General features: G+C 41.8%; 1 protein-coding gene across 2 annotated transcripts in view; it reads left to right on the forward strand.

Moving 5' to 3' along the window:
* The first annotated feature begins 1,527 nt into the window (after positions 1-1,527).
* elp3 (elongator acetyltransferase complex subunit 3) overlaps positions 1,528-25,352 on the forward strand; it is a 47,765-nt gene continuing 23,940 nt past the window's right edge. For both annotated transcript variants that reach the window (XM_061241817.1, XM_061241818.1), the window contains exons 1-6: positions 1,528-1,739; positions 5,997-6,096; positions 6,738-6,876; positions 10,888-10,958; positions 12,202-12,265; positions 15,194-15,262. In XM_061241817.1, the coding sequence (XP_061097801.1) occupies positions 1,718-1,739; positions 5,997-6,096; positions 6,738-6,876; positions 10,888-10,958; positions 12,202-12,265; positions 15,194-15,262 (465 nt within the window). In that variant the 5' untranslated portion in view covers positions 1,528-1,717. The remainder of the gene's footprint in view (positions 1,740-5,996; positions 6,097-6,737; positions 6,877-10,887; positions 10,959-12,201; positions 12,266-15,193; positions 15,263-25,352) is intronic.

Consider the following 25,352-nt stretch of genomic DNA (forward strand, 5'->3'; position numbering starts at 1 on the left):
AGAGTGCAAAGTATTGGCTCCTCCTACAACAAAAGCTGTGGCCTGCCAGCCAGTAAAACAATAGCCTAACTTAATAGCCTAGCTTACCTGAGAGAAACAAACACCTAACCCAGTTTCACTGAATCTAAATAAACACCACTTGTAATAGCTAACAAACAAACAAGTACACAACAGAACACTATAATGACAACTAAACTGAATTTAGAATCAGCAAGCAAACAAATAATACTTAACTAATCCAGGAGAAAATGCAAGCAACCCACTGCAGAACACTAATGCACACTGAAGTGAGTTCAGGTGTGCCAGTAATTATACCCTGAGCAGAGTGCAAAGTATTGGCTCCTCCTACAACAAAAGCTGTGGCCTGCCAGCCAGTAAACCAATAGCCTAGCTTACCTGAGAGAAACAAACACCTAACCCAGTTTCACTGAATCTAAATAAACACCACTTGTAATAGCTAACAAACAAACAAGTACACAACAGAACACTATAATGACAACTAAACTGAATTTAGAATCAGCAAGCAAACAAATAATACTTAACTAATCCAGGAGAAAATGCAACCAACCCACTGCAGAACACTAATGCACACTGCACATTATGCAGTAGCACCTCACCTCTTTGATCACCAAGCAAATTACTAGTAATACTGTCGTGTCTAGGAAACGACAGAGTCCAAATCTTCAATTTGTCGAAAAACATCTTTGCGAGGGAAAAGACGACACCACGGCAGCAAGATCTTCAGGAAAATCAGACTTTATTAGCACACGTGCATAAAGCCGGATCAGCTCTCCAGAACTGAACCCCGACTGTCATTTTTACACCCATTTCATACACCCATTTTGCTACCCACTGCACCATCCGTGCTGCCTGAGCAATTACCAGAAATGGTTTATTTAGATCATGTTAGTTATAAGGGTGAGAGCATATGAAAGGGTTCCACTGAGGTGTCAGGAAAATGGACATGGGGCTGCGGTTTGTAGAAAAGGGGTGTACAGGTATAAAAGGTGGGGGAAAGATGGGTGTTCAAAGGAAGAGTGCCTGTTGTCTAAAGAGTGGCAACACTGTGGCCATGTGGCAGCAGTATGTCAGAGAAAAATGCACAGGTGTAGAAGGTGTGGGAAAGATGGGTGTGGAAGAAAATGAGCTCAGGGGAAAATGTTGTAGGCAGAAGCAACAAAGAAAGCGAGGGTTGAGGAAAGAACATGACAGTGCTGGGACAGTGGCAAAAGTGGCACAGACAAAGAATAATTGTGGATAGCTTTTACTGCGACGCCCATTAATTGTGCTCGTGAGATTGTCAGAAATTGGAGAGGATTCAGATGGTGGTGCATGCAGCTAAAGACATTTAGGATATTACTGGGATGCAATTCAGGGTAGGAGTCAGTTATACCTGTAGTTGTTTTTATTTATTTATTTATTTTTTAAATGAAGAAATAAATTCCAACGCAATTATTACGTTCATTCAGTAGGTGGCGGTAATGCAGTTCTACGTTTTTAAACCGCCGTTAAACAGAAGAAGAAGAACGGAACCGGAAATTTCCTGGAAAATTAGACACACGTCGGAAGCATGTTTTTGTGTACAACAGTATGTTTAGCTAGCTAGTTAGTTAGTTTGCTGTGTAGCTGAACCACAAATGCGAATGCTTTCGATGTCTCTGTTTAGTTAGACAAGTCAGAATAAATCAGTATTTATTTAGTAGGTGGACGCACTGAAATGGGGAAACCGAAAAAGAAAAGTAAGTAAACTCAGATATGACAATATATGTCCCTTACCAAGCTATTTGGTTGGTTAGCTGGCTAGGTAGCGATACGAAGTCAATTTCATCTGTATTATTTTCCCCATATAACCCACCTTGGCTAATGGTTTATTGAAATTCGAAACGTTTCACTGCTGAGATGCTCGTTTGAATTTTGGAATCCGACGTGATGATGATCAAACTAACTTGGGTAGCAAGCTAACGTTAACTCGCTTTAGTCATACGTCTGGGCATCGTTTGCTATCTTTTTGATATTACCGGCGGTCAGTTGCCGAACAAGCATTTAATACATTAGTAGTATACATTAAGAATGAGTCATGCTTCCAAGCCATTTTTAAATGTTTGTCTGGCTGCGGTCCATATTTCAGATGACGTATTTGTTTTATAACCACGTGACAATTTACTTGACGGCGAGGCCGTGTTGGAGGACAAGCGGCCATAGCAACCCGTTCATTTTAGTGGTCAAACACGGGTCAAACTAGGCGTCGATTATTATGACTGTCCAGTCAATATCAATATTATATAAATGTTGGATGGCTGATCTGTAACAGAAGAAAACAAAGATCTAAGGGGGGAACTTCACTGCTGCAGCAACCCTCTGCATGCCCTCTGTGGGACTGGGTTGCATCTGCTGTAGGCTACTAGTTCAAACGTTGCCTAGTTAACTTAGATACCTACTATTACTCCGATTCATGCATTACTAACATAAAAACTCCAGGGCATCCATGCAACGGATTAACGTGTGCACACTTGTTAATCCTTTAATGTAATTTTTATTATTTTTTATTTTAAGCATATAAGGTCTATATGCTATTTGCACAAGAGGGCATTGAAGAAACACGATGAAAGTATGAAAACTATCCGGTCTTTAGTTTTGGAGAAATGGGCGTGTTAATTTATTGTCCTATTTTCAACCAGTTGAGAATGTTCTCCTCATAGTGCGTCACAGGAGGATGATTACTCCCCTCTCCACAAAGTTTGCGCCGCTGGCCTACAGGCAAGATAATGCAAATATTTGACTAACGTTATGTTCAGTTAAATTAGAGTGCCTTTTAAAGGCTATTAGACTATTTCTGCTTATTTATTTAGCTCACTTACATTATGAAACACTCATATGTTGCAAGTAATTTCTTGATGCTGTGATTTGAACTGAACTTAAATATATCCAAAGTAGAGGGTTGAGTGAAATTGCTGGTTCCATACTGGTTTCTGGGCAGGTCTAAATGTGCCAGAAATGGCCATATCTCCACTAATGTTATTAGGAATGTGTTTCTTTTCACCTGGGCCCTATTTCATATGCGTCGCTTTAACATTTATGCGTCTAGTGTCAAATTATCGGATGAATTAAATTTGGATTTGATTAGTGAATCTATCATTGAATAATACCGTAATGCCCCTAATTAGAATTAATTACCGAGAGATTCCTAACCTAAGGTGTGTGCTGTGGGCCCAAAAACAGGGTCAGCCTAATTGTTCTGCCTTTTGCGGTAGCTTTTGCAGATAGTTACATTTAAGTTTGAGTGGATATAAAGTAAACAAAAGAAAAACCAAGCAAAACAAAATCCTTCGGCACGGATGATGCTCTCTGAATCCGGTTAGGGGATAATGACAGTGTGAAGACCTTGAATTTGTTTTCCCCTGACTGTCTTCACCAAAAAAAACAATCTCTGTTTGCGTTCACCTCCTTCCCCCCCACATCAATTTGGAGGCCAACCTAAATCACCTGTGGCTGCCTGACGTCACAGCAGCAAGTGCCAAAACAAAAAAACTTCCTGAGACAAAAATAATATAATTGATTGTTTCAGTGCAGTGGGATTATCGAAAAAGCAAGTAAATCAAAGTATTCTTCAGAATAAAATTGTAATTCATAACCAATAAATTGTGCACCATAATGCACAAGTGGTTAAATGCACAGGACATTTGGGAACGTCATGGAAATATTTATTTGTTAGTGATTATGCACTGTGTGTTGCATTTATGTATTAAACGTACTGTATTAAATTTGCAACGTACTTCTATTAATTGCTGGATGCAAATGATTCCCTCAAATCGGAGGCACTCATGAGGATAGTCTTAAAGGTACAATAGGTCATTTCGGACTCTTAATGGTCAAGAGAGGAATTGCAACTACAAACATTTACATTACATTTACATTTTAGTCATTTGGCAGACGCTTTTAATCCAAAGCGATTTACAAGTGCATAGGTTCTACCACAAGTCAAAGCATCACATCCAGAACTAGAAAAATACACCTGGACTGCTGTTCTAAACATATAGTCGTCATCATAAGTGCAATTTTTTTTTTTTTTTGGGGGGGGGGGGGGTTAGACAGGGATAGGGGTATCAGAAGGGGGGGGCGGGGTAAATCAGGAGGGGGGGACTAAGGTAGAGTTTGAAGAGATGTGTTTTGAGTCTGCGTCGAAATAGGGGAAGGGATTCTGCTGTCCTGACAGTGGTAGGCAAGTCATTCCACCACTGAGGAACCAGAACGGAAAACAGGCGTGAACGTGCAGCTCGACCGCCAGGTGCCCGTAGAGAGGGAATCGTAAGGCGACCAGAGCTGGCAGACCGGAGTGGTCTAGCTGGGGAGTAGGGAGTGATCAGGGATTGTATGTAAGGTGGGGCAGTCCCCTTAGCAGCCTGAAATGCCAACACTAGGGCCTTGAATCGGATGCGTGCGGTAATAGGAAGCCAGTGGAGGCCAATGAGAAGCGGGGTGACATGAGCCGACCTGGGCTGACTGGTGATCAAGCGGGCTGCAGCATTCTGGACCAGCTGGAGGGGCTTGATGGCGCACGCTGGGAGACCGGCTAGGAGGGAGTTGCAGTAATCCAGGCGGGAAATGACGAGCGCCTGGACTAGGAGCTGGGTGGCTTGAAAGCATGAAAGCTTCCCACAGTCTATAAATATAACGCGTAATATAAAGCATTATTATACAGTTCAGTCCTCTTGTGCACTGTTTTGGAAAGCTGACACTGATGAACACAACAGTGCTGTCTTTTCTTAGTGTTCCTGTAAGAAAAGTTTTAGTATTTTTTAAAATTTTCACTTCAGCTAACCAACTATATTGTGAGCAAGCCAATTATTTGGCTACGTAACTAGCTGGCTATATAACTAAGATATGATAGTCCACCACAAACGATGCAACTGTAACTAACAGTTTGAGAGAAACAAATGTTTAGCTAAACACGGATTATTGAGCATGTAAAGAGATGAAAGGAACATGTAGCTGCCCAAATTGCACTCCAGACAAGCGATCTCTGAAACTCTGAATACTATTGCTTATTGTTGTTATGCATACAACATGAATGTTTTGGTACAGTGTCGGGCCGTCAACTGTATATTTTGAAACCTGAATTTAAGGACTACAAACACAGGCAGAGGGTGAGTCCACATGTCAGTAAGCCTTTATCAATGATACGAAATACAAAAATCTTACCTATTGTACCTTTTAAAGTGCAAGGAACCCCCGGCTTTTGCCCAGTCTCCGCCCACTGCACAAATCTAAAAGATGCAGTTTGGAACAAGGTGGCGGTGTCAGTTGGGGGAGCATTCAGTGACGCATCAAAGTCAAGAATGACCACAAGCGAATGGAAAAATCGCACATCATCTACATTATGATCCATAACCATGAAAAGTAGATGGACTAGCTAGACTAACTAACTCATAATAGTTCGGTTTCAGTTTTAACATCACGTTGCATAAGCGGGGTTAGACTTTTATAGGCAAATGCTGTTAGCTATAGATATCTTGGCAAATAAATAAATCTGGGTTTTAAACCCGCTTTCTATACATATGACTACATTTTGCCCTCATTTAAAAGCTTATGACTGACCGCTTTGTACCGGCTGACTTTCCCCCTTGCGGCGTGAACCCGGAGTGATTTTTGTTGGCGTGTACACTCTTCCCGACTGAGTCTCTTGCCCTACCCATCAATCAACAAGAACGGCAGAGCCGGGGAGTTCATTTGCTTACGTTTATGCATGTTTTCACTCTGGCGCCAAGTCACGGATGGCTCAAGGAAAACTTTTCAGTCAGGGTTGCTTTTTTTAATTTAATTTAATTTTTTTTTATATGAGCCCCCTGAAATCTGTCCACTATGAGTATGAAGCTCAGATGTTCAGGAATGTTATAATCATCATTATCTATAAATGTTATTCTTTTTAATTAGAAAACCTCTTAGTCGGAATTGAGCCAGGAAATGATTCTGAATTTGCCCCTCTGTGTGCCTCAAAGGTGACCTCAGCAGGGCTGAGCTGATGATGATGACAGTTGCTGATGTCATCAAGCAGCTGGTGGAAGCCCATGAGGAGGGGAAAGACATCAACCTCAACAAGTCAGTATTTATTTAAAAAAATATATAAAAATCCTAGGAAGTTGCGAAATACTTTGTTGCTTACTTGCTTGGATATTTTGTTATATTTTTTGTCTTTCAATGAAATGTCAGCTTTTCTTGCTTAGTCTGAAGTCTATTGTCATGTCAAGCTGTATGCTGATTTTGCTGACTGATTAGCTCATTGGCTTGTACAGGATGTACCCAACGGCATCCAAAACTGTGTGGCCCTACTAGATGTAATGTGTATCAACATTCTGTTTCATCATCACACATTCAATGTAGTTTTTGGAGTAATTTTTTAAAATTTGTACAATAACTTTTCATTGAAAATTGTATTAACTGCAAACCTACAAAATCAAAGAAAATGTTTATGGAACCCCACTCACAGGCAACCAGTGTGAGTTTGGTCATATGTCAAAATGAAATTTCATTTCCACTTTATCTGAAACAAGAAGAATGAAATCTGACTGAAAAAGGTACTTTCAGTGAGATATGCGGTCAAAAAATATTAACGATCAAAGTGCAACAATCAAAATTCTTTGGAGGCTTCCACATTTCATTTGTATAGCGTTTCATTTATTTATTTTCTAAACTGACTTAGCAGGTGCTTGCTTGCCTCTTTCTGTATGTTCCCATCTCAGAGTGAAGACGAAGACCTCTGCCAAGTATGGCCTGTCGGTGCAGCCTAGGCTGGTAGATATTATCGCTGCTGTGCCACAGCACTACCGGCGGGCCCTGCTGCCGAAACTGAAAGCCAAGCCGATTCGCACTGCCAGCGGAGTAGGTCCCCCCTTCTCTGTTCATTGCGTGTACAATGTGTCTGTGCGTGTGCATATTTTACGAGTGTATGCTGTGTGCTATGCGTATGTGTGCATGCACATTTGTCTGTCCATGCTGTGCCAGTGAGTGGATATGGACATGCAGATTCTTTCTGAATGACGTATATTTTCCTCACTGCCTACTCTACCTAATCTGCACAGCTCTGGGATTCTTGCATCTGGATTACGGCAATTCCCTTCTCACTGGTCTCCCAGGCTGGGAGTAAACTACTGCAGCTAATTCCGTATGCAGGCTTATTACTTGTATGAAATCTTCCTGAGAATTGTATTGTTACTCTCATCATTTCACTTCACTGGCTTCATGCGATAAGTTTGCATCAAGTTTAAAAACTTTACTCGGCGGTCAGTCGAGAGTTCTACAACATCTTACCTATCCATGTGTGTGTTTTTTTTTTTGTTTTTTTTTGCAAACTCATGTTGTAGTCTTCAATTTTTTGTCTGTGACATATCTATGCCTATGTCCTGGTGAGCATTTGTGATCTGTTTAACAGTTGGAAAGTGTTTTTCTTCAAAACTGAAAACGTCTACATCGGTCTTCTGTAGTCTACCATGTTGCTGAGTTCATTGGGGCATTCTTGCTTCTTAACAATGCCCCAAACAGTTGATTTTGACATACTCAATGTTTTAGCTTTGTCTCTAATTGATGTATTCAGATTTTCCACCCATGATGGCCTGCTTTACTGTCATTGATACTTCATTTATTGTCATCTTGAAAGGTTGGCAACAGACTCCAAATGCAAAATCCACTCACAGTGATGAGCTCTCGACCTTTCAAGAGCTCTAGACCTTTCAATGACTTTTGTTCCCAAAAATTGTTGTAATTCAGCCACATTGGAGTGTTTTCGAGCATGAACCGCCTTTTTAAGGTCATGCCACAGCATTTCAATAGGATTCAGGTCAGGACTAGGCCACTCCAAAGTCTTCATTTTGTTTTTCTTCAGCCATTCAGAGGTGGACTTGCTGGTTTTGGATCATTGTCCTGCTGCAGAACCCAAGTTCGTTTCAGCTTGAGGTCACGAACAGATGGCCGGACATTCTCCTTCAGGATTTTTTGGTAGACAGCAGAATTCATGGTTCCATTTATCACAGCAAGTCTTCCAGGTCCTGAAGCAGCAAAACAGCTTCAGACCATCACACTACCACCACCATATTTTACTGTTGGTATGATGTTCTTTTTCTGAAATGCGGTGTTCCTTTACGCCAGATGTAATGGGACACACACCTTCCAAAAAGTTAAACTTTTGTCTTGTCAGACCACAGAGTATTTTCCCAAAAGTCTTGGGGAACATCAAGATCAGGGGTCTCCAATCTTATCCAGAAAGGGCCGGTGTGTGTGCAGGTTGTTGTTTTAGCACAGGACTAAGACAGCTGATTCTACTCATCTAGGTCTTGATTAAAGACCACGATTAGTTCATTAGTATAATCAGGTGTGTTACTGCTGGGTTAAAACAAAAACCTGCACCCACGCCGGCCCTTTTAGGATAAGATTGGAGACCCCTGATCAAGATGTTTTCTGGCAAAATTGAGACGAGCCTTAATGTTCTTTTTGCTCAGCAGTGCTTGTACAATGCTCTAACAATATCCCCCTGAAAAGTTGTTCGGCCCAGTGGCAAGTATCTTTTGATGGGGGGGCCGGGCTGGCGGCCAAGTGTATTCCACACTCATTTTAAAAAATCTAATATTTGCAGCATAGCAGAGTCAAGACTGTATAAAGAATCTGACAACAATGTACAATCTTGGAATGCTGTGTTTTCAACAACAACAAAGTAAATTAAAATAAGTAATATCAAAGTTTTTGCACTCTACCAAAACTGATCATGATTTTCCCTCTTCATGAGCACTAGGGTCCAAAAAAGACTAGTATTGCTACCGTGTTGTGTTAAACTATCCAGTGCTAGATCAGTGCTCATGAAGGAGAGGGCAAAAAGTATTTAGCTGTCTGAAAAAAACTGTTGAAGGTTTTTGCGCTTTTAGTCTACCTTTCCTTGACATTATCCCTCAATAAATGTCACGAAGGAAGTATCTGTGTTACTGAGTGCTGAATTGCCATGTTGTCGCGCACATCAATGTCATCACGCTAACGTTATTAATAAAGAAGTGAAGTCATGATTTCGATGGCAATTAAGTCATGTAACGTTACAATGTATCGAATGTTACATTCATATGCTACGAGTTTAATGTTACCTACACACTGCTTGAGCTAATATAAAAATAATCTACTTACTGACGAGATGAGGTGATAACGCAGTTGAGGTTAGTTAGCCTACTAAATAAGAAATGGTGACTTGCTAGGTAATGTTAGCTTGTGATAATGTAAACTCATCGTGTTCTGAACACCAAGTTAGCTCACCATTTTCAGAACAGTGCAACTTTCATAACGAATAACTAAAGATTTACTTCCAGATCAGCCTTGTTTTTTGTGTGTATGTAAAGTGTAATTCCTTCCATTTTGGAAATCCATATACTGCATGAAAAAAGGTCATGTCAGTGTCCTTTTTACAGCAAGGGTCAAGCAAACCAAATGCATAATTCCTAAAACTCACCAAATGCACACTTCTAATGTGCTAACTCAGAGAAACATCGATAGAATGTCCATTGCTTATTAAAAATATATCTGGAGGAATTATTGTTGTCCGTTTCTCCACTGCATACTTCTAAAAAAAGTACTTATGAATGCTGTTATAAGTAGCATATGCTATTATAAGTAGTACGTTTTGTATAGGCTCTCAGGTGTGATCCCCATCCGTGAGCAGAAAATAGAGTATAACTTCAGCTGAACCTAGAACTGGCGATTGGTGTTGAACGACTGAGAAGCATTTTTGCTAATGACATTACGTTTCCAACGGTGTGTAGTTTTAGGCTTTCATAAAATAACACAACTTTTTTTTTTCTCGACATGTTGCTATCCAAGGAGAGCACAAGGGGGGAAGTGCAAACTCTTTTATTTGTTTACTTTCGTAAGCAAAATACATTATTACACGTCATAAGACCCGTAATTTAATTTAGTTTCTATGTGTCCTTTCAAATGTCCTTTTTGGTAAACTGCCTTGACATAGCATTGAAAAAACAATGCAGAATGCTCCTTTTGGGTGGTATTGTCGTCACGTTTGAAAGGGGATTTCGGCTGCGGCTCCATTGTGTTTCTAAGTGTGCCGGGCACCACCACAATAATCTTTATCCACTCATAAACAAATGTTTTCAGTGACAAAAATAAATCTTCCACTTCCACTGTCTTTGTGCTTCTGTAACCTTGAGTAATATTTTGAGGAAATCTCACAAATCCTGGGTGCTTGTGATTTTCTAATTCTGTGATCCCAGGTGCCGAGATCCAACCTGAAGAAATGCTTGTGTCTTCTTAATCATAACTATGTTCGTTGCTGGTAATTCAAATCGCGAAATTTGAGGGTGCAAGACAAGTTCCGTTCTTTATTTGTGGTTGCAGGTAATCTGTATGTTCTCCTGAGCTTTCTCCAATCTTACACAATCCTTACTGGGAATGACGCAGTTTATATGCAGTATCTGAACAAATGGAAACTAGCTGAAAGGAAGTGCTTCATCCTCTGTGACTAAACACTCCTTTAGATATGATCATTTCTATTGACAGTGGTTAGGCCAAAGACAAATGGTTATTGGCACCTTGACCTCAAATCAAGGCATTTCAAAGGAAATTTAAATAGAGTGGGGAAACAGGGTGACTGTGGGGACATGCATTTGATGGTGTGGGAATAGCAGCAGAACTGCGTGAAAAACATTTTAAATCAGTTATAACTTGAAAACACTGAAATCTAACAAACCCTTTTACTAATCCAGAACAACAAACATTGTATTGCTGTCCATATACTTACGGACTGCTCTGTATTATTCTTTAACAGTCTAAGTGTAAGTAAGTACAGCTGTGTACCAGTGTGCATGTCCTGTGTGTTGACATCAGTATCTGTGTATCTTTGTACAGATTGCAGTTGTTGCTGTGATGTGCAAACCCCATCGCTGCCCCCACATCAACTTCACAGGAAACATATGTGTGTAAGTACCTAAGAGCACAAACAGGAAAAAGGGATTAAATTCCAAGAAACACCTCCACGCTAGTTCCCATCTAGCTTGTGAATTATGGCAAAGGCTGGGTATGTCACAGAAAATACTGAATAAATTCACAGAGCAGTCACAGCAAATCTTTTTTTTAAACAGCAGGTTTTTCACTTAATAAAACTAAGTTTGAAACAGAGCATGCTCAAATGCCATGAATAAAGTAATACAATAGGACTACCATGAATCAGTTTTTATTTATTTAAAGTTCATTTTGGAACAGCATGTTGTATATAAGGTTTGATTCATTAATGGAGTGCCTGTTACTGACAACATTACTGTAACAGGGGAATGAGAGTTCGGCATCAGCTCTGTTGACACATCGCACTGCAACAACTGGGGAAGGGCGGGAATCTTGTTTGTAGTGCATTCTAGAATTTGTATATGTTGTCATACTTTGCTTCTCCCAGAATTTGGCAGCATTTGGTACTCGCTTTGTGCTTGTGTATTGTCCTTGAACAGTGGAATGTCCTCGAACAATTATTTTTTGTCTAGATTTTATAATTTGGCCTGATGGGCAGCCTATAGTCTTGTGACTAAGGTGCTTGACGTGGACCTGGAAGGTTGATGTTTCAAGCCACAGTGTGGCCACAGTAATATCAGTGAAGCTGTTGGGCCTTTGAGCAAGACCATTGCCCCCACACTGCTCCCGAGTCCCCCCTGGCCCCTGTGTAGTTGTGTTCAACTGCAATTTGCTTTTGATAAAAGCATCAGCCAAAGCAAATTCGATCAAGGCAAACACCCAGCGTTAACTATGGTACATTTACCAAAGCCAGTGATACTGACTTGAATTAATCTTCATGAAGTTGATTCTCAAGCGCCTTTTCCATTGCACAAAACGGTTCAGGAACCATCCATACCTGGAACTTTTTCTTTGCTTAAAGAAAAATAACCCGATGGTTCCTGGTACCTCTTTTTTGGTACTACTCGGGTAGGAGAAAAAAAAATGTTCCAAGAACTTGTCATGGTATTCTTCAGCTGGTCGTGAATATTCTTCCAGAACCCATGATCACAGTTTAACCACACGGTACAGTTCCAGCAGACAGCAGATGAAAAGGGCCTTGGTTGCATCTGGAGTCTACAATATGTGTTTTGAGTTGCTGTTCTATTGCTGATTAAAATAAATTGTATGTATTCATTTGTTGTCACTGTTTGTTTGCCTGTTTCTGTGGGTGTGTATAAGATACTGCCCTGGCGGTCCTGACTCAGACTTTGAATACTCCACACAGTCCTACACAGGCTATGAGGTAAGTGCTAATTTATGCTGTTGCAACTGCTCTACCACATCTTGCCATCTGCCTATCAACTGCATAGTATTCCAGCATTTTAAATTATACAGTATAGCATTCAGTGCTGCGGGAGAGCTGTCGCAGATCGGTGGTATAGTTCTCACTCACACACTTGAATAATTCGTAATCTGTGAATGGGAGGAACAAATAATGACCTCTGTCCTAAACTTTTGTGCTTACATTTGCGCATCTTTGCTATGTGAATGACTATCTTTGATTTACTTCCGGTTTGCTCAGATGGGCCACCCATCCCTATTTTTGAAGGTGACTTTGGGTGGATATATGGAAGATTTTCTGTGACTACATTTTTTTGTATGTCGCTTTGAGTAAAATTGTCTCCTAAATAAAATGTAAGGCAATGTCAGTGTTGATGGTTATGCGTTACAAAATTTCAACATAATTATGGTAAATGGTTGGCATTTATATAGCACCTTTATCCAAAGCGCTGTACAATTCATGCTTCTCATTCACCCATTAGTACATACAGTGCATCCGGAAAGTATTCACAGTGCTTCACTTTTTCCACATTTTGTTGTTACAGCCTTATTCCAAAATTGATTAAATTCATTTTTTTTCTCCAAATTCTACACACAATACCCCATAATGACAACGTGAAAAAGGTTTTTTTTTAGATTTTTGCAAATTTATTAAAAATAAAAAACTGAGAAATCACAAGTATTCACAGCCTTTGCCATGAAGCTCAAAATTGAGCTCAGGTACATCCTGTTTCCACTGAACAACCTTGAGATGTTTCTACAGCTTAATTGGAGTCCACCTGTGGTAAATTCAGTTGATTGGACATGATTTGGAAAGGCACACACCTGTCTATATAACAGTTGACAGTGCATGTCGGAGCACAAATCAAGCATGAAGTCAAAGGAATTGTCTGTAGACCTCCGAGACAGGATTGTCTCGAGGCACAAATCTGGGGAAGGGTACAGAACAATTTCTGCTGCTTTGAAGGTCCCAATGAGCACATTGGCCTCCATCATCCGTAAATGGAAGAAGTTCGGAACCACCAGGACTCGTCCTAGAGCTGGCCGTCCGTCTAAACTGAGCAATCGGGGGAGAAGGGCCTTAGTCTGGGAGGTGACCAAGAACCCGATGGTCACTGTCAGAGTTCCAGCGTTCCTCTGTGGAGAGAGGAGAACCTTCCAGAAGGACAACCGTCTCTGCAGCAATCCACCAATCAGGCCTGTATGGTAGAGTGGCCAGACGGAAGCCACTCCTTAGTAAAAGGCACATGGCAGCCCGTCTGGAGTTTGCCAAAAGGCACCTGAAGGACTCAGACCATGAGAAACAAAATTCTCTGGTCTGATGAGACAAAGATTGAACTCTTTGGCGTGAATGCCAGGCGTCATGTTTGGAGGAAACCAGGCACCGCTCATCACCTGGCCAATACCATCCCTACAGTGAAGCATGGTGGTGGCAGCATCATGCTGTGGGGATGTTTTTCAGCGGCAGGAACTGGGAGACTATTCAGGATTGAGGGAAAGATGAATGCAGCAATGTACAGAGACATCCTGGATGAAAACCTGCTCCAGAGCGCTCTTGACCTCAGACTGAGGTGACGGTTCATCTTTCAGCAGGACAATGACCCTAAGCACACAGTCAAGATATCAAAGGAGTGGCTTCAGGGAAACTCTGTGAATGTCCTTGAGTGGCCCAGCCAGAGCCCAGACTTGAATCCGATTGAACATCTCTGGAGAGATCTGGAAATGGCTGTGCACCGACTCTCCCCATCCAACCTGATGGAGCTTGAGAGGTGCTGCAAAGAGGAATGGGTGAAACTGCCCAAAGATAGGTGTGCCAAGCTTGTGGCATCATATTCAAAAAGACTTGAGGCTGTAATTGCTGCCAAAGGTGCATCAACAAAGTACTGAGCAAAGGCTGTGAATACTTATGTACATGTGATTTCTTAGTTTTTCATTTTTAATAAATTTGCAAAAATTTCAAAAAAAACTTCTTTCATGTTGTCATTATGGGGTGTTGTGTGTAGAATTTTGAGGAAAAAAATGAATTTATTCAATTTTGGAATAAGGCTGTAACATAACAAAATGTGGGAAAAGTGAAGCGCTGTAAATACTTTCCGGATGCACTGTACACTCACAGACCAACGGCGATTGGCTGCCATGCAAAGTACCAGCATGTCTGGAGCTTTTGTGGGTTGAGTGCTCAGGGACACTTCGACACACCCAGGGTGGGATTGAACCGGCAACCCTCCGACTGCCAGATGCTGAATAGCAAGTTTATTTAAATGAACGACTACTTTGCGAAATGTAATGAAATAAGTCAATTGTGTTACACCTGTGACAGACGAGGAGTGTGTATATTTACGCTACTTATATTTCCTACCTTAGCTTACTGAGCAGTTTGGAGCTTTCCATTACTTTAAGTGACATTACAACCGTCCAAAAATGGTCTTTTATTTATTAGGATGTGTTTTTTTTGAGACCATTTGTTTTGTGCACAAGACATGTACTGACTGTTCTACAGTATGTGTTATTGAATTTCTCATCCAGCATTATTGTTTTTGTTGCTGAAAAGCCTGACAGGCACTCGCTTTTGCACTGGTGTACCACTGAACTAAGGATTTTAACAAATAGGTATTGCCACGGCTAAGACTTCTGATTATATATTATATTATACTCTTGAAGATGAACCAAAAACTTCAAGTATGTGTTCTGTGTAATTGGTAAAAAAAAAAAAAAAAAAATTTATATATATATATATTTTATTGCCCTCAATCTTCACAACTATACAGAGTATTTTGATCAAATTTCAGTTTTATTCATCTTTTCTTGAAGGGTTTTATGTATTTCCCTTGTTGCCCCCACACTTCTGATGATTCTGTTTCCTTTTTTACCTTTAACTCATTATTCACAGCCCACCTCAATGAGAGCTATCCGAGCCCGCTATGACCCCTACCTGCAGACTCGCCACCGTGTGGAGCAGGTAATGTCAATATGTAGGCATCCATCTGTCATAATGCTTTCTCATGCTTTGAGGTGTTTGAACAAGGTTCCACACCATGAGAATGGTTGCGTATTTGAGTGGTGTAGAAGCCAGGAATGTTCTGTCAAATTCACCTGTGGTCTCCCCCTTTTGTTTGGATGTGTTTGCAAAATAATACATTCTGTACAATTGTAAGCATAGTCCTAAAAAAAGCTCAACTCTGAACTTACTGTAAATGATTTAGGATAAAAAAAAATGATCAGTTTTTGCAAATGGTTACCATCTTTATCTCATCAGTTCGACTCAATTTTAGAAATTGTTTAACTACATGTTCCTGGAAAATGTAGGTAAGCTAGCTCTGGCCAACCTTTTTTTTGATATTTTTTATTCATTTATAGAACACAAAAAAATAAAAAATATAAAAAAAACATTGGATAGTGAGTGCACTATTAGTAAGTTTGTTAGATAAGTTAGCTGAGCAAGTTAGAAAAAAAAGTGGTTGGATTTAATAAAATGATCAACAGTGGTTACACTTTAATTATAGGCTTTATTTTTACTTGCCTACTACTTACTTTATTTGTTTTTATATAAATGGCAGAGTGAAAAGCTACTTTCTAATTTTAATATATTTTTTTGTTTGCACAACCACCACAAAGTGGAAAATGTGATCGCTCTAATCCGTTGCTATTTGAAATACTTGCAATGTCCCAAAACAAGCCTGCTATCAAAAGATATACGAGACTCTTCAAAATATTCTGTGCGATAAGTCATTTCACAAATAATGATCTTCAGAATTTGTTGTTGGGAAATCTGATCTGCTCATAAGGGACAACTTCACCCTGGAGCTGTGTATCAAGGTGTCCCCAAATTCATTTTTAAAAATACATTTATTGACTCTCCAGCCAAACGCTAGATTCCTAGATTGCTATTCCATTGTATGCAAACATCAAACAGTTAATATGAAGTGTCATTCTGTTGATTACATTCAACAGTAACTTGCCTGACGCAAATAGTCTGTTTTCACAATGAGCTTATTGCATCTGGATAATTCGCATTCTGGAATCCCAACCCTAACTATCAATTCAATTCAATTCAATTTTATTTGTATTGCGCTTTTTACAAAGGGCCTTTGTCGCAAAGCAGCTTTACAGAATTAGAAACCGGGCCCCAAGAGTACGCCTCGGGCAACAGTGGCAAGGAAAAACTCCCTGGAAACAGGAAGAAACCTTGAGCAGAACCTGACTCAGTAGGGGAACCCATCTGCCGCTGGTTGTTTGTAGAAACAATGGTTTTAAATAGAAAACCAGATTAAATAAAAGTACATAAATGTCCAATAACTTGAAGCACAGATGGCAGGAACACCAATGGGTGGCACTGTCAGGCAAGGGGACAGCCTTGGTGCTACAGCTGAATCAGCAGTGGCAGGAGGGAGTTGTGCGGCTGGTCTTGGGCTGGAGCTCCAGGCCAAGAGGGGGTGTGCAGGAAACTTGGGCTAGCGCTCCGGGCAGGTTCCCAGAGTGGGGAGAAGAGGAAAGTAACATTGTTAGGGGGTCCAGATAGTAATTGGTCAATCACGACAGGAGGGAGAGGTACCTGCATGCGATGAGGAGAACCCCGGCCGAATAAGGTTATGGCAGCGTAGCTAAGGGAAACGGAGGCAGTGGCCAACACAGCCATGAGGGCACAGCACTACCAACAATGATCCACTGACAGCACTGACTGCCAAGTATACCAGAGACTCTATATCTTTTGCCAGCCACCCACTCCTGCCCCTGAACTATAGGACAGACTAAAGAGATACGTTTTTAGCCTAGCTTTAAATAAGGTGATAGTGTCTGCACCCCGAACATGAGCAGGCAATTTGTTCCACAGGGAAGGTGCACGATAGGAAAAGGCTCTGCTACCGATGGAAATTTTAGTTATTCTAGGAATAACAAGGAGGCCTGCACCCTGCGAACGGAGTATTCATGAGGGAGTATAAGGATGAAGTTAATCTTTTAAGTACAGAGGGGCAAGCCCATGTAAGGCTTTAAAAGTCAGAAGTAGTATTTTGTAATCTATTCGGAATTTTAACAGGCAGCCAGTGAAGTGAAGCTAGCACTGGGCTGATGTGCTCAAATCTCCTTGTTCTAGTAAGAATACAAGCTGCTGCATTTTGAATTAGCTGGAGCCCCTTAAGAGAGGAATCTGCACGTCCAGACAAAAGAGCATTGCAGTAATCTAATCTTGAAGTAACAAAAGCATGCACTAGCTTTTCAGCATTATTTAGGGCCAGTATCTTCAGAATTTTGGAGATATTCCTTAAGTGATAAAAAGCAACCCGAGAGATGTTTTTAATATGTCCATCAAACACAAGATCTGGATCAAAAGTAACTCCAAGGTCTTTGATGACAGCACTTGAGGTGATGCAAATTCCATCAATGTTTGGCATATCATCAGATAATTTACATCTCAAGGACTTTGGCCCCACTACCATTATCTCAGTCTTATCTGAGTTTAGCAAAAGAAAGTTATGACTCATCTATTTCTTTATGTCCTTAAGACAGGCTTCCATTTTTGACAGCTGGAAAACTTCCTCAGGTTTGACTGATAGATACAACTGTGTGTCGTCAGCATAGCAGTGGAAGTTCATGCCATGTTTGTGAATAACTTGTCCCAGGGGAAGTATATATAGAGAGAAAAGCAAGGGCCCAAGCACAGATCCTTGTGGTACTCCGTATCTAACCCTGGATTGATAAGAGGAGTCATTGTTAAAGTGCCTGTCCACGGATGCCTACAAGATTTTCAAGTCTATCCAACAGGATCAAGTGATCAACTGTGTTGAATGCTGCACTTAAATCTAGAAGCACAAGTACAGAGATGCAGCCACTGTCAGAAGCGAGGAGTAGGTCATTGAGTACTTTGACCAGGGCAGTTTCAGTGCTGTGGAAGGGTCTAAAACCAGATTGAAAAACTTCCAATATATGATTGGGGTGCAGAAATGAACAAAGTTGTTTTGAAATGACCTTTTCTAGTACTTTAGACAGGAACGGGAGGTTCGAAATGGGCCTGTAGTTGGACAAATCATTCACATCTAAGTTTGGCTTCTTAAGAAGTGGCTTGATGACTCCCAAGTTTAAGAGTCTGTGGTATGTGTCCAGATGCTAAAGAAGCATTGACAATATGTAGGAGTGGTGCTCCAATCAATGGTTGTAGCTCCTTCAAAAGCTTTGTTGGGATAGGGTCTAGAGGACAAGTAGAAGATTTTGAAGAATTAACTATGGTATTAAATTCAATGAGCTCTATTGGAGTAAAAGAGTTCAGATAGGCCATCGGTTGTTGGATTGTGCATCTATGTGTTGAGTGGATGGAAGGACAGACCCTATAGGAGGGGTGGCAGAAGAACTTTGAATCTTGTCCCTGATTTTTAGAATTTTGTCAGCAAAGAAATTCATGAAATCATTGCTACTAAACGATATCGAGACACAGGGATCAACATGATTCTTAGTCAATCTGGCAACAGTTTTAAACAGATGCCTAGGATTGTTTCTATTTTCATCAATTAAGGTAGGGAAATATGATGAACGTGCTGTGGAGAGGGCATGTTTATAGGTGAGTAGGCTATCTTTCCAGGCATGGAGGAATACCTGCAATTTTGTAGAGCGCCATTTGTGCTCAAGTTGGCGTGAAGCTTGCTTGAGAGCACGAGTACGGTCGTTGTACCAAGGTGCTAATTTCTTATGGCCAACTTTTCTTTTCTTAAGAGGTGCGATAGTATCCATGGTTCTGCAAAGTATGTTATTTATGTTGTCAGTCAGCTGATCAATTGTGTTACTGCTCATTGTGTATGCATTTTGGCTGGAGCCAAGGAAATCCCCACCGTGCACAAACGAGTCTGGGAGCTCATTAATAAAAGCATTTGCAGTCCTGGAGGAAAGCTTACGGCTAAAGTAGAAAGTCGGATCTGATGACACATGAACATTTTTTAAAGTAATTAAATAATGGTCTGATAAAACAGGATTATTAGGCATAACTGCTATGTTTGCAATTTCTGTGTCATAACTTAAGACCAGATCGAGAGTATGGTTATGGGAATGTGTGGACTGATGTATATGTTGATCAAAGCCAATAGATTCAGTGATAGGAATGCTGATCTGAGATGATCACCTTCACTATCCCTGTGAATATTAAAATCCCCTCCAACTACTTTATCTGAATTAGCAACGAGGCTGGAAAGGAAATTGGAATACTCAAGTAAGAAACCACTGTATGGCCCTGGTGGCCTGTATACAATTACAAGGACAAAACTGACTGCTTTTTTGTCCGGATGTGCAAAACTGAGAACAAACACTTCAAAAAAGTGAAAATCAAAGCCAGATTTCAAAGTAGCAAGGAGATTGGGATTATATACAGCAGCAACACCTCCTCCACGACCTGTCAGACGGGGGACGTGACTATAACTGTAACCGGGAGGGGTGGATTAATTTAGGGCAATATATTCATCAGTTTTAAGCCAAGTTTCAGTTAAACATAGGATTTCAATTTGATGATTTGATAATTTACAAGAGTTGCTTTAGGAGCTAGTCATCTGATATTAATCAATCCAATTTTTAGCTCAGTTTGGTTAGCTACATTATAATTAGAATGACAGGGTCTGATTTTTTTTTTTTTTTAGATTAGCCATACAAACACCCTTCATGGGCTTTTTAGCAAGGCTTAATTTGGGTCGGGGCACAGACACTATCTCAATAATATGAAACCTGGGCAGCTGAAATCTGTGTAAGACAGAAGGTCTGCTGCCTGGCCTTGGCTCTGGTGTGTCAAGAAATTGAATTTCTCAGACTATACGATACATTTCTAGACAGAAGAGCAGCACCCTCTCATGAAGGGTGAATACCATCTCTTCTCAAAAGACCAGGCCTCCCCCAAAAGGTATTCCAATTGTCTATGAAGCCAACACCGTTTGCTGGGCACCAAACAGACAACCAGAGATTTAGTGATGTTAATCTGCTTTAGATTTCATCACCACGCCGAGAGGGGATGGGACCAGAGCAAATAGCTGACTTTGACATCCGTTTTGCCAGATCACACACCAATTTAAAATTATCTTTGGTGAACTCCGATTCCTTCAATCGGACATCATTAGCTCCGACATGAATAACAATTTTCGAAAATTTACGATTACCCTTAGCCAGCACTTGTCGGTCGCCCTAGCCCCTGGAATACATTGCACTATATCATGTCGCTAAATTCACGTTTCTTAAAATAGAGCCCCCAATTACCAGAGTTTTTTCAACAGGTTTCACAGCTGGTGCGCTGCTGAGGGGGGAGAACCTGTTGGAAACGTGAATGGGTTGTTAGTGCACTGGTGGCTTAGGTTTTCGACTACGTTCCTGAACTGTAATCCACCCGCCTTGCTGCAAAGGCTTTGCTGGGGTACTACCTGGAGACAGACTAACTTGTGAATCAGGAACCGAGAAGGATTCTATGAACTTTTCACTATCTCAAATTTCGTGGAAGGTACGGATGTTATCATTAACTCTGGAGAAGAAATAAGTAAACATATCGCACACAGAGCAGGAGACAGTCCAAGAAGGAGAGGGAAGGCCAGGGTGAGAGATGGACGATACCGGCGAGCCGAAAACCGCCATTAGAATGCGTAAATAACTTTGATGATATAGGACGCGGTGGGAACTTGGAGCGCCTTATTGATGGTAGAGTAATCCAATGATTGTTTTCAGAGTATTGTATCAAAAATAGAAGCGAAGTTCAGCAGCTGCTTGGAGAAAAACGCGCTCCTCGTTCGAACAGCAAACAGGAACAACGTCAACAGGAAACAGGATCCTGGTCAAAACTATCCCGAAAATGCTTATATAAGACTGCTAGTGATTGGAAAATGTTTTTCACATGCAAAAATTAGCTAAACATCACTAAATCAATTGATCAACATTAAAGTGTATGTTCGATACCTACTGTATATCGTGCAAATCTAATCAATCAGGCTGAGAGCGAACTTCAATAACACATCTTTATTCTCGTGCTCCTCCACACATGTATCTCCTGCACTATACGTCTCATGTCAATGACGTCATCAGTATACAACATCCCCCCCTTACTTGGAAATAAAATCCAAACTCTGTATTATCCAGAACTTACAATACCTCCATAACTGGACATTGCTCTTAAACATCAATTATTGTTATTATTCATTCTCTCACTTGAATAAACAAAAACAGTTTTCAGAACAGTCCTCATTTTACTTTAGAACAAACCCTTGTAGAGGACTGTTTTCTTCTAGTGTTAGTTCACTTAATGACAAAGTCATTCAGCCTCTGTGGCCGCTTGGTCTGCCTATGGGGTCTTTCGTATCTGGGTGTGAGAGGCTCAGGTATGATCCTCTCCGTGTGAGTCTCTGTGCTGGACTCGGCAGTGTCACTGTTTCGGTTCTCCTCATTCTCAGTCCATGTCAGTTGTGTCTTGTTGGTCGATTGTGGAGCGGGGTCCTTGGCGTAGTACTTTTTGACGAACGTAGTGTTCCCGGAGTATGTAGCTCCACTTGGTGACCTAACAACCACATTATTACCATCCTTACTGATTACCTTGTGTGGTGTCTTGTTGAATGTAGTGGAGAACTTGTCTGTCTTGTCTTGCTTCAGTAGAACCTGATCTCCGACCGTCACATCTGAGTACTTTGCTCTGCTCCTGTTGTCTGTGTAGATCTTTGACTTGCCTTTTCGTTCAGCGTCAGTGTCTCTTGTCTCCAGATCTCTTTGTGGTGTTATGTCAGGGAGCTTCCCTCTGATCTTTCTTTTGAAGAGCAGCTCCGCAGGACTCTTTCCCGTGGTGGAGTGGTCGATAGACCGGTAGACTGTGACGTACTTGCGGAGTTCCTTCTTCCAGTCCAGTCCTTCCGACTGGGCAATCCGTACCCTTTTCATCAGTGAAGCGTTTTGTCTCTCCACTTCCCCGTTGGCTTGTGCCCATTTCGGTGTTGTTTTCACATGTTGCATTGCGTTGTCCTGACAGAACGTCTGGAACTGGGAGGACATAAACTGTGGGCCACAATCCGATCTGATGGTGATAGGAAGACCATGTCGACTGAAAATGTTCTCCAGACTATTGATCACATTGTCTGTGGTAGTTGACTGCAGTATATCATATTCATAATACCGGCTGTAATAGTCTATAACTACCAATATCGAATGTCCTGTTGGCAGTGGGCCCAGTAGGTCAGTGGCGAGATCTTGCCACGGCCCATCTGGTAACGCCGTAGGTCGTAGTGGTTCGGGTACATCGGGTCTTGCAACTATCTGGCAACCATGACATGACTTCACATGTTTCTCTGCAGCCCTGTCCATCCCCGGCCACCATACCTTACTCCTGAGGTGTTGTTTTGTGCCCACTATGCCTAAATGTCCCTCATGAGTTAATGTTAAGGCCCTGGCTCTCAGTGTGTGTGGTAAAACAATACGTGTCCCCCTCAACACTAACTGTCCAATCACACACAGTTCATATGCTATGGGCGCATATGCCTGGCACTTGTCAAAGCAGCCTCTTCGTATAGCATTTCTCAGTTCTCGCAGCTCCTCATCTGCTGCTGAAGCCTCCTCGACTTCTCTCGTGGTCGGTGCTTTTGGTGTTGCATTTGTGGCAACAAACCTCACATATTCCTCTGTTCCATGTTCATGAGTCTCATCTGTCGCACTTTTTCCAAGCAGACGTGATAGGGGGTCTGCAATATTATCTTTGCCTGGGATGTGAACCACTCTGAAATCATATGGTTGGAGCCTTAGCACCCATCGCTCAACACGGGCACTTGGTTTTGACGTGGGACTGTAGATAGCCTCTAGAGCCTTGTGGTCTGTCACTAAGTCAAATCTTTTACCATATACATATGGGTGTAGTCTCTCACAGGCCCAGACTAGAGCAAGTGCTTCTCGCTCTGTTTGTGAATATCTCCGTTCACAGTCTGTTAGGCTTCTGCTTACATAGCATATCGGCACCATTTCACGTTGTTGTTCTTGTACTAGAACTGCTCCTATGCCAACCGGCCCTGCATCCGCTATAACTTTGGTGGGAGCGTCGAAATATGCCAGAGTGCCAGCCTCTGCCAGTTTCTCTTTAAGCACTACAAACGCTTGTTTCTGCTCCGGCCCGAAGTGGAAGGGCGTGTCTTTCCTAGTCAATCTCCTCAGAGGCTCTGAGACACTTGCAAACTGAGGTATGAACCGGCTACTGTAGCCTGCTAAGCCCAGAAAGCTGCGCACTTCTGATGTGTTCTCAGGCTCCCGCGCCTCAGCTACAGCTCTCACTCTTTCGGCGGGAGGGCCGATGCCCTTTTCTGAGAGTAGCATGCCCATAAAGATTAGCTTGTCCATGTTGAATTGACATTTCTCTCCATTCAGGGTCAGCTCGCAGCTCTCTAGTCTTTTCAGTACTGCATGGAGCCGTTGATCATGGGTCTCCTGGTCTGGGGCATGAATGATGATGTCATCGGAGATATTTTCCACTCCCTCGATGCCAGCCAGTGCCGTTGTGATCTCATATTGATATTGTTCACTCGCCGACGAAACTCCAGATATGAGTCTCTTGTACCTGTAGGTACCGGTGTGCACAGCAAACATGGTGATACCTCTCCATTCTGGTGTGAGCTCCAGTTGGTGGTAGCCCCACTTTAACTCCAGTTTGCTGAATATGATTGATCCGTTCATCCCTTGTAGCAGCTCGTCCACTGTGGGAATTGGATATCTCCCTCTGATGATGGCTGCATTTGCCATTCTCATGTCGAGGCACATTCTTATGTCGTCCTCTGCTGCTTTCGGAGCGACTACGACAGGGTTCACCCGGTGTAGGTCCATCCACTTTTTCTATAATGTCCATTTCTAGCAGCTGGTTTATTTTCTTCTCCACTGCTTCTCTTAGATGGAACGGCACATGTCTCAGGGGTTGTGCCACGGGTGCTACACTCTCATCTATGTGTAAACTCACTTGCTTGGTATTTAGCTTACCCACCCCCTGGAACAGTTTAGGGTATAGTCTCTGTATCTCGCATTTAACATCCCTTACTGTTTATATATATTTGTACCTACTCTTAGCACACCTAGCTTGATAGCAGTCTCTCTACCCAGCAGTGACTCTCCACGTCCCTGTATTACAGTGAACTGGGCCCTCAGTGCCACGTTTTCCTACACTTATCTGGCACATGAACACACCTTTTAGTGAGAGGGCCACTTTGGAAGAGTAGGGGTACAGTGGCTTGCTAGCTGCCTTGGAGGAAACACATTTAATCTTTTTATATTTAAGCATTTCCCATGTGTCCTCCTCCACTATGTTGCTTGATGCTCCTGAGTCGATTAACATAAGCAAATCTACTCCTCCTACATTAAATGTAACCCTATCTGTGTTAGTCATCTTCAATCACAAAAGCATAGTCTATGTCTTGACTCTGACCTCACACATTTTACTGACTGCCTGCTGTTACCTTTCGACTTGCACATCTTAGCAAAGTGGTCTTTCCCATTGCATTTTCTGCATGCTTGTCCTCTTGCTGGGCAGGCTGGGTCTTTGGCGAAGTGATCTCCATGTCCACACCTGAAGCATACTTTATCAGACTTCTCCTTCCTTTCCCCATGAAAGTTGGGTTTATTTTTCTGGAATTTTCCATCTTTCCTGTAAACACGGTTTACTGTCTCTTTCCCCTCAGCAACGCTGTTGTCACTCACTCTCATCGCCGCCATCTGCGTCTCCACTCTCTCGCACTGTGATGCAATCTCCAGCGCACGAGCCAATGTCAGCCTCGCTTCCTCCAACAACTTTCTCCGTACATAATCCAACGTGCATCTGTTCAACACTGCATCCCGTATCTGATTGTCAGTGTTAGCAGCAAAAGCAGTCTCTGGCAGCCTGGCGTAATCTGGTTACAAATTGCTGCACAGTTTCCCCCGGTTTTTGTGTTATGTGGTAGAAAGCTTGGCGCGCAAACGCAGTATTTACTTGCGGTACGAAGTAGTCATTCAGTGCCTTGACAGCCTTATCATAATCCACTGGTTCGCCGGTGTTGGGAAGAGTAAAAAAAATATCCTGTACATCTGTACCTGCGTGATGTAGAAGT

This window comes from Conger conger, chromosome 5 (genome assembly GCF_963514075.1).
Source record: "Conger conger chromosome 5, fConCon1.1, whole genome shotgun sequence".
In the NCBI taxonomy this organism is placed as follows: domain Eukaryota; kingdom Metazoa; phylum Chordata; class Actinopteri; order Anguilliformes; family Congridae; genus Conger; species Conger conger.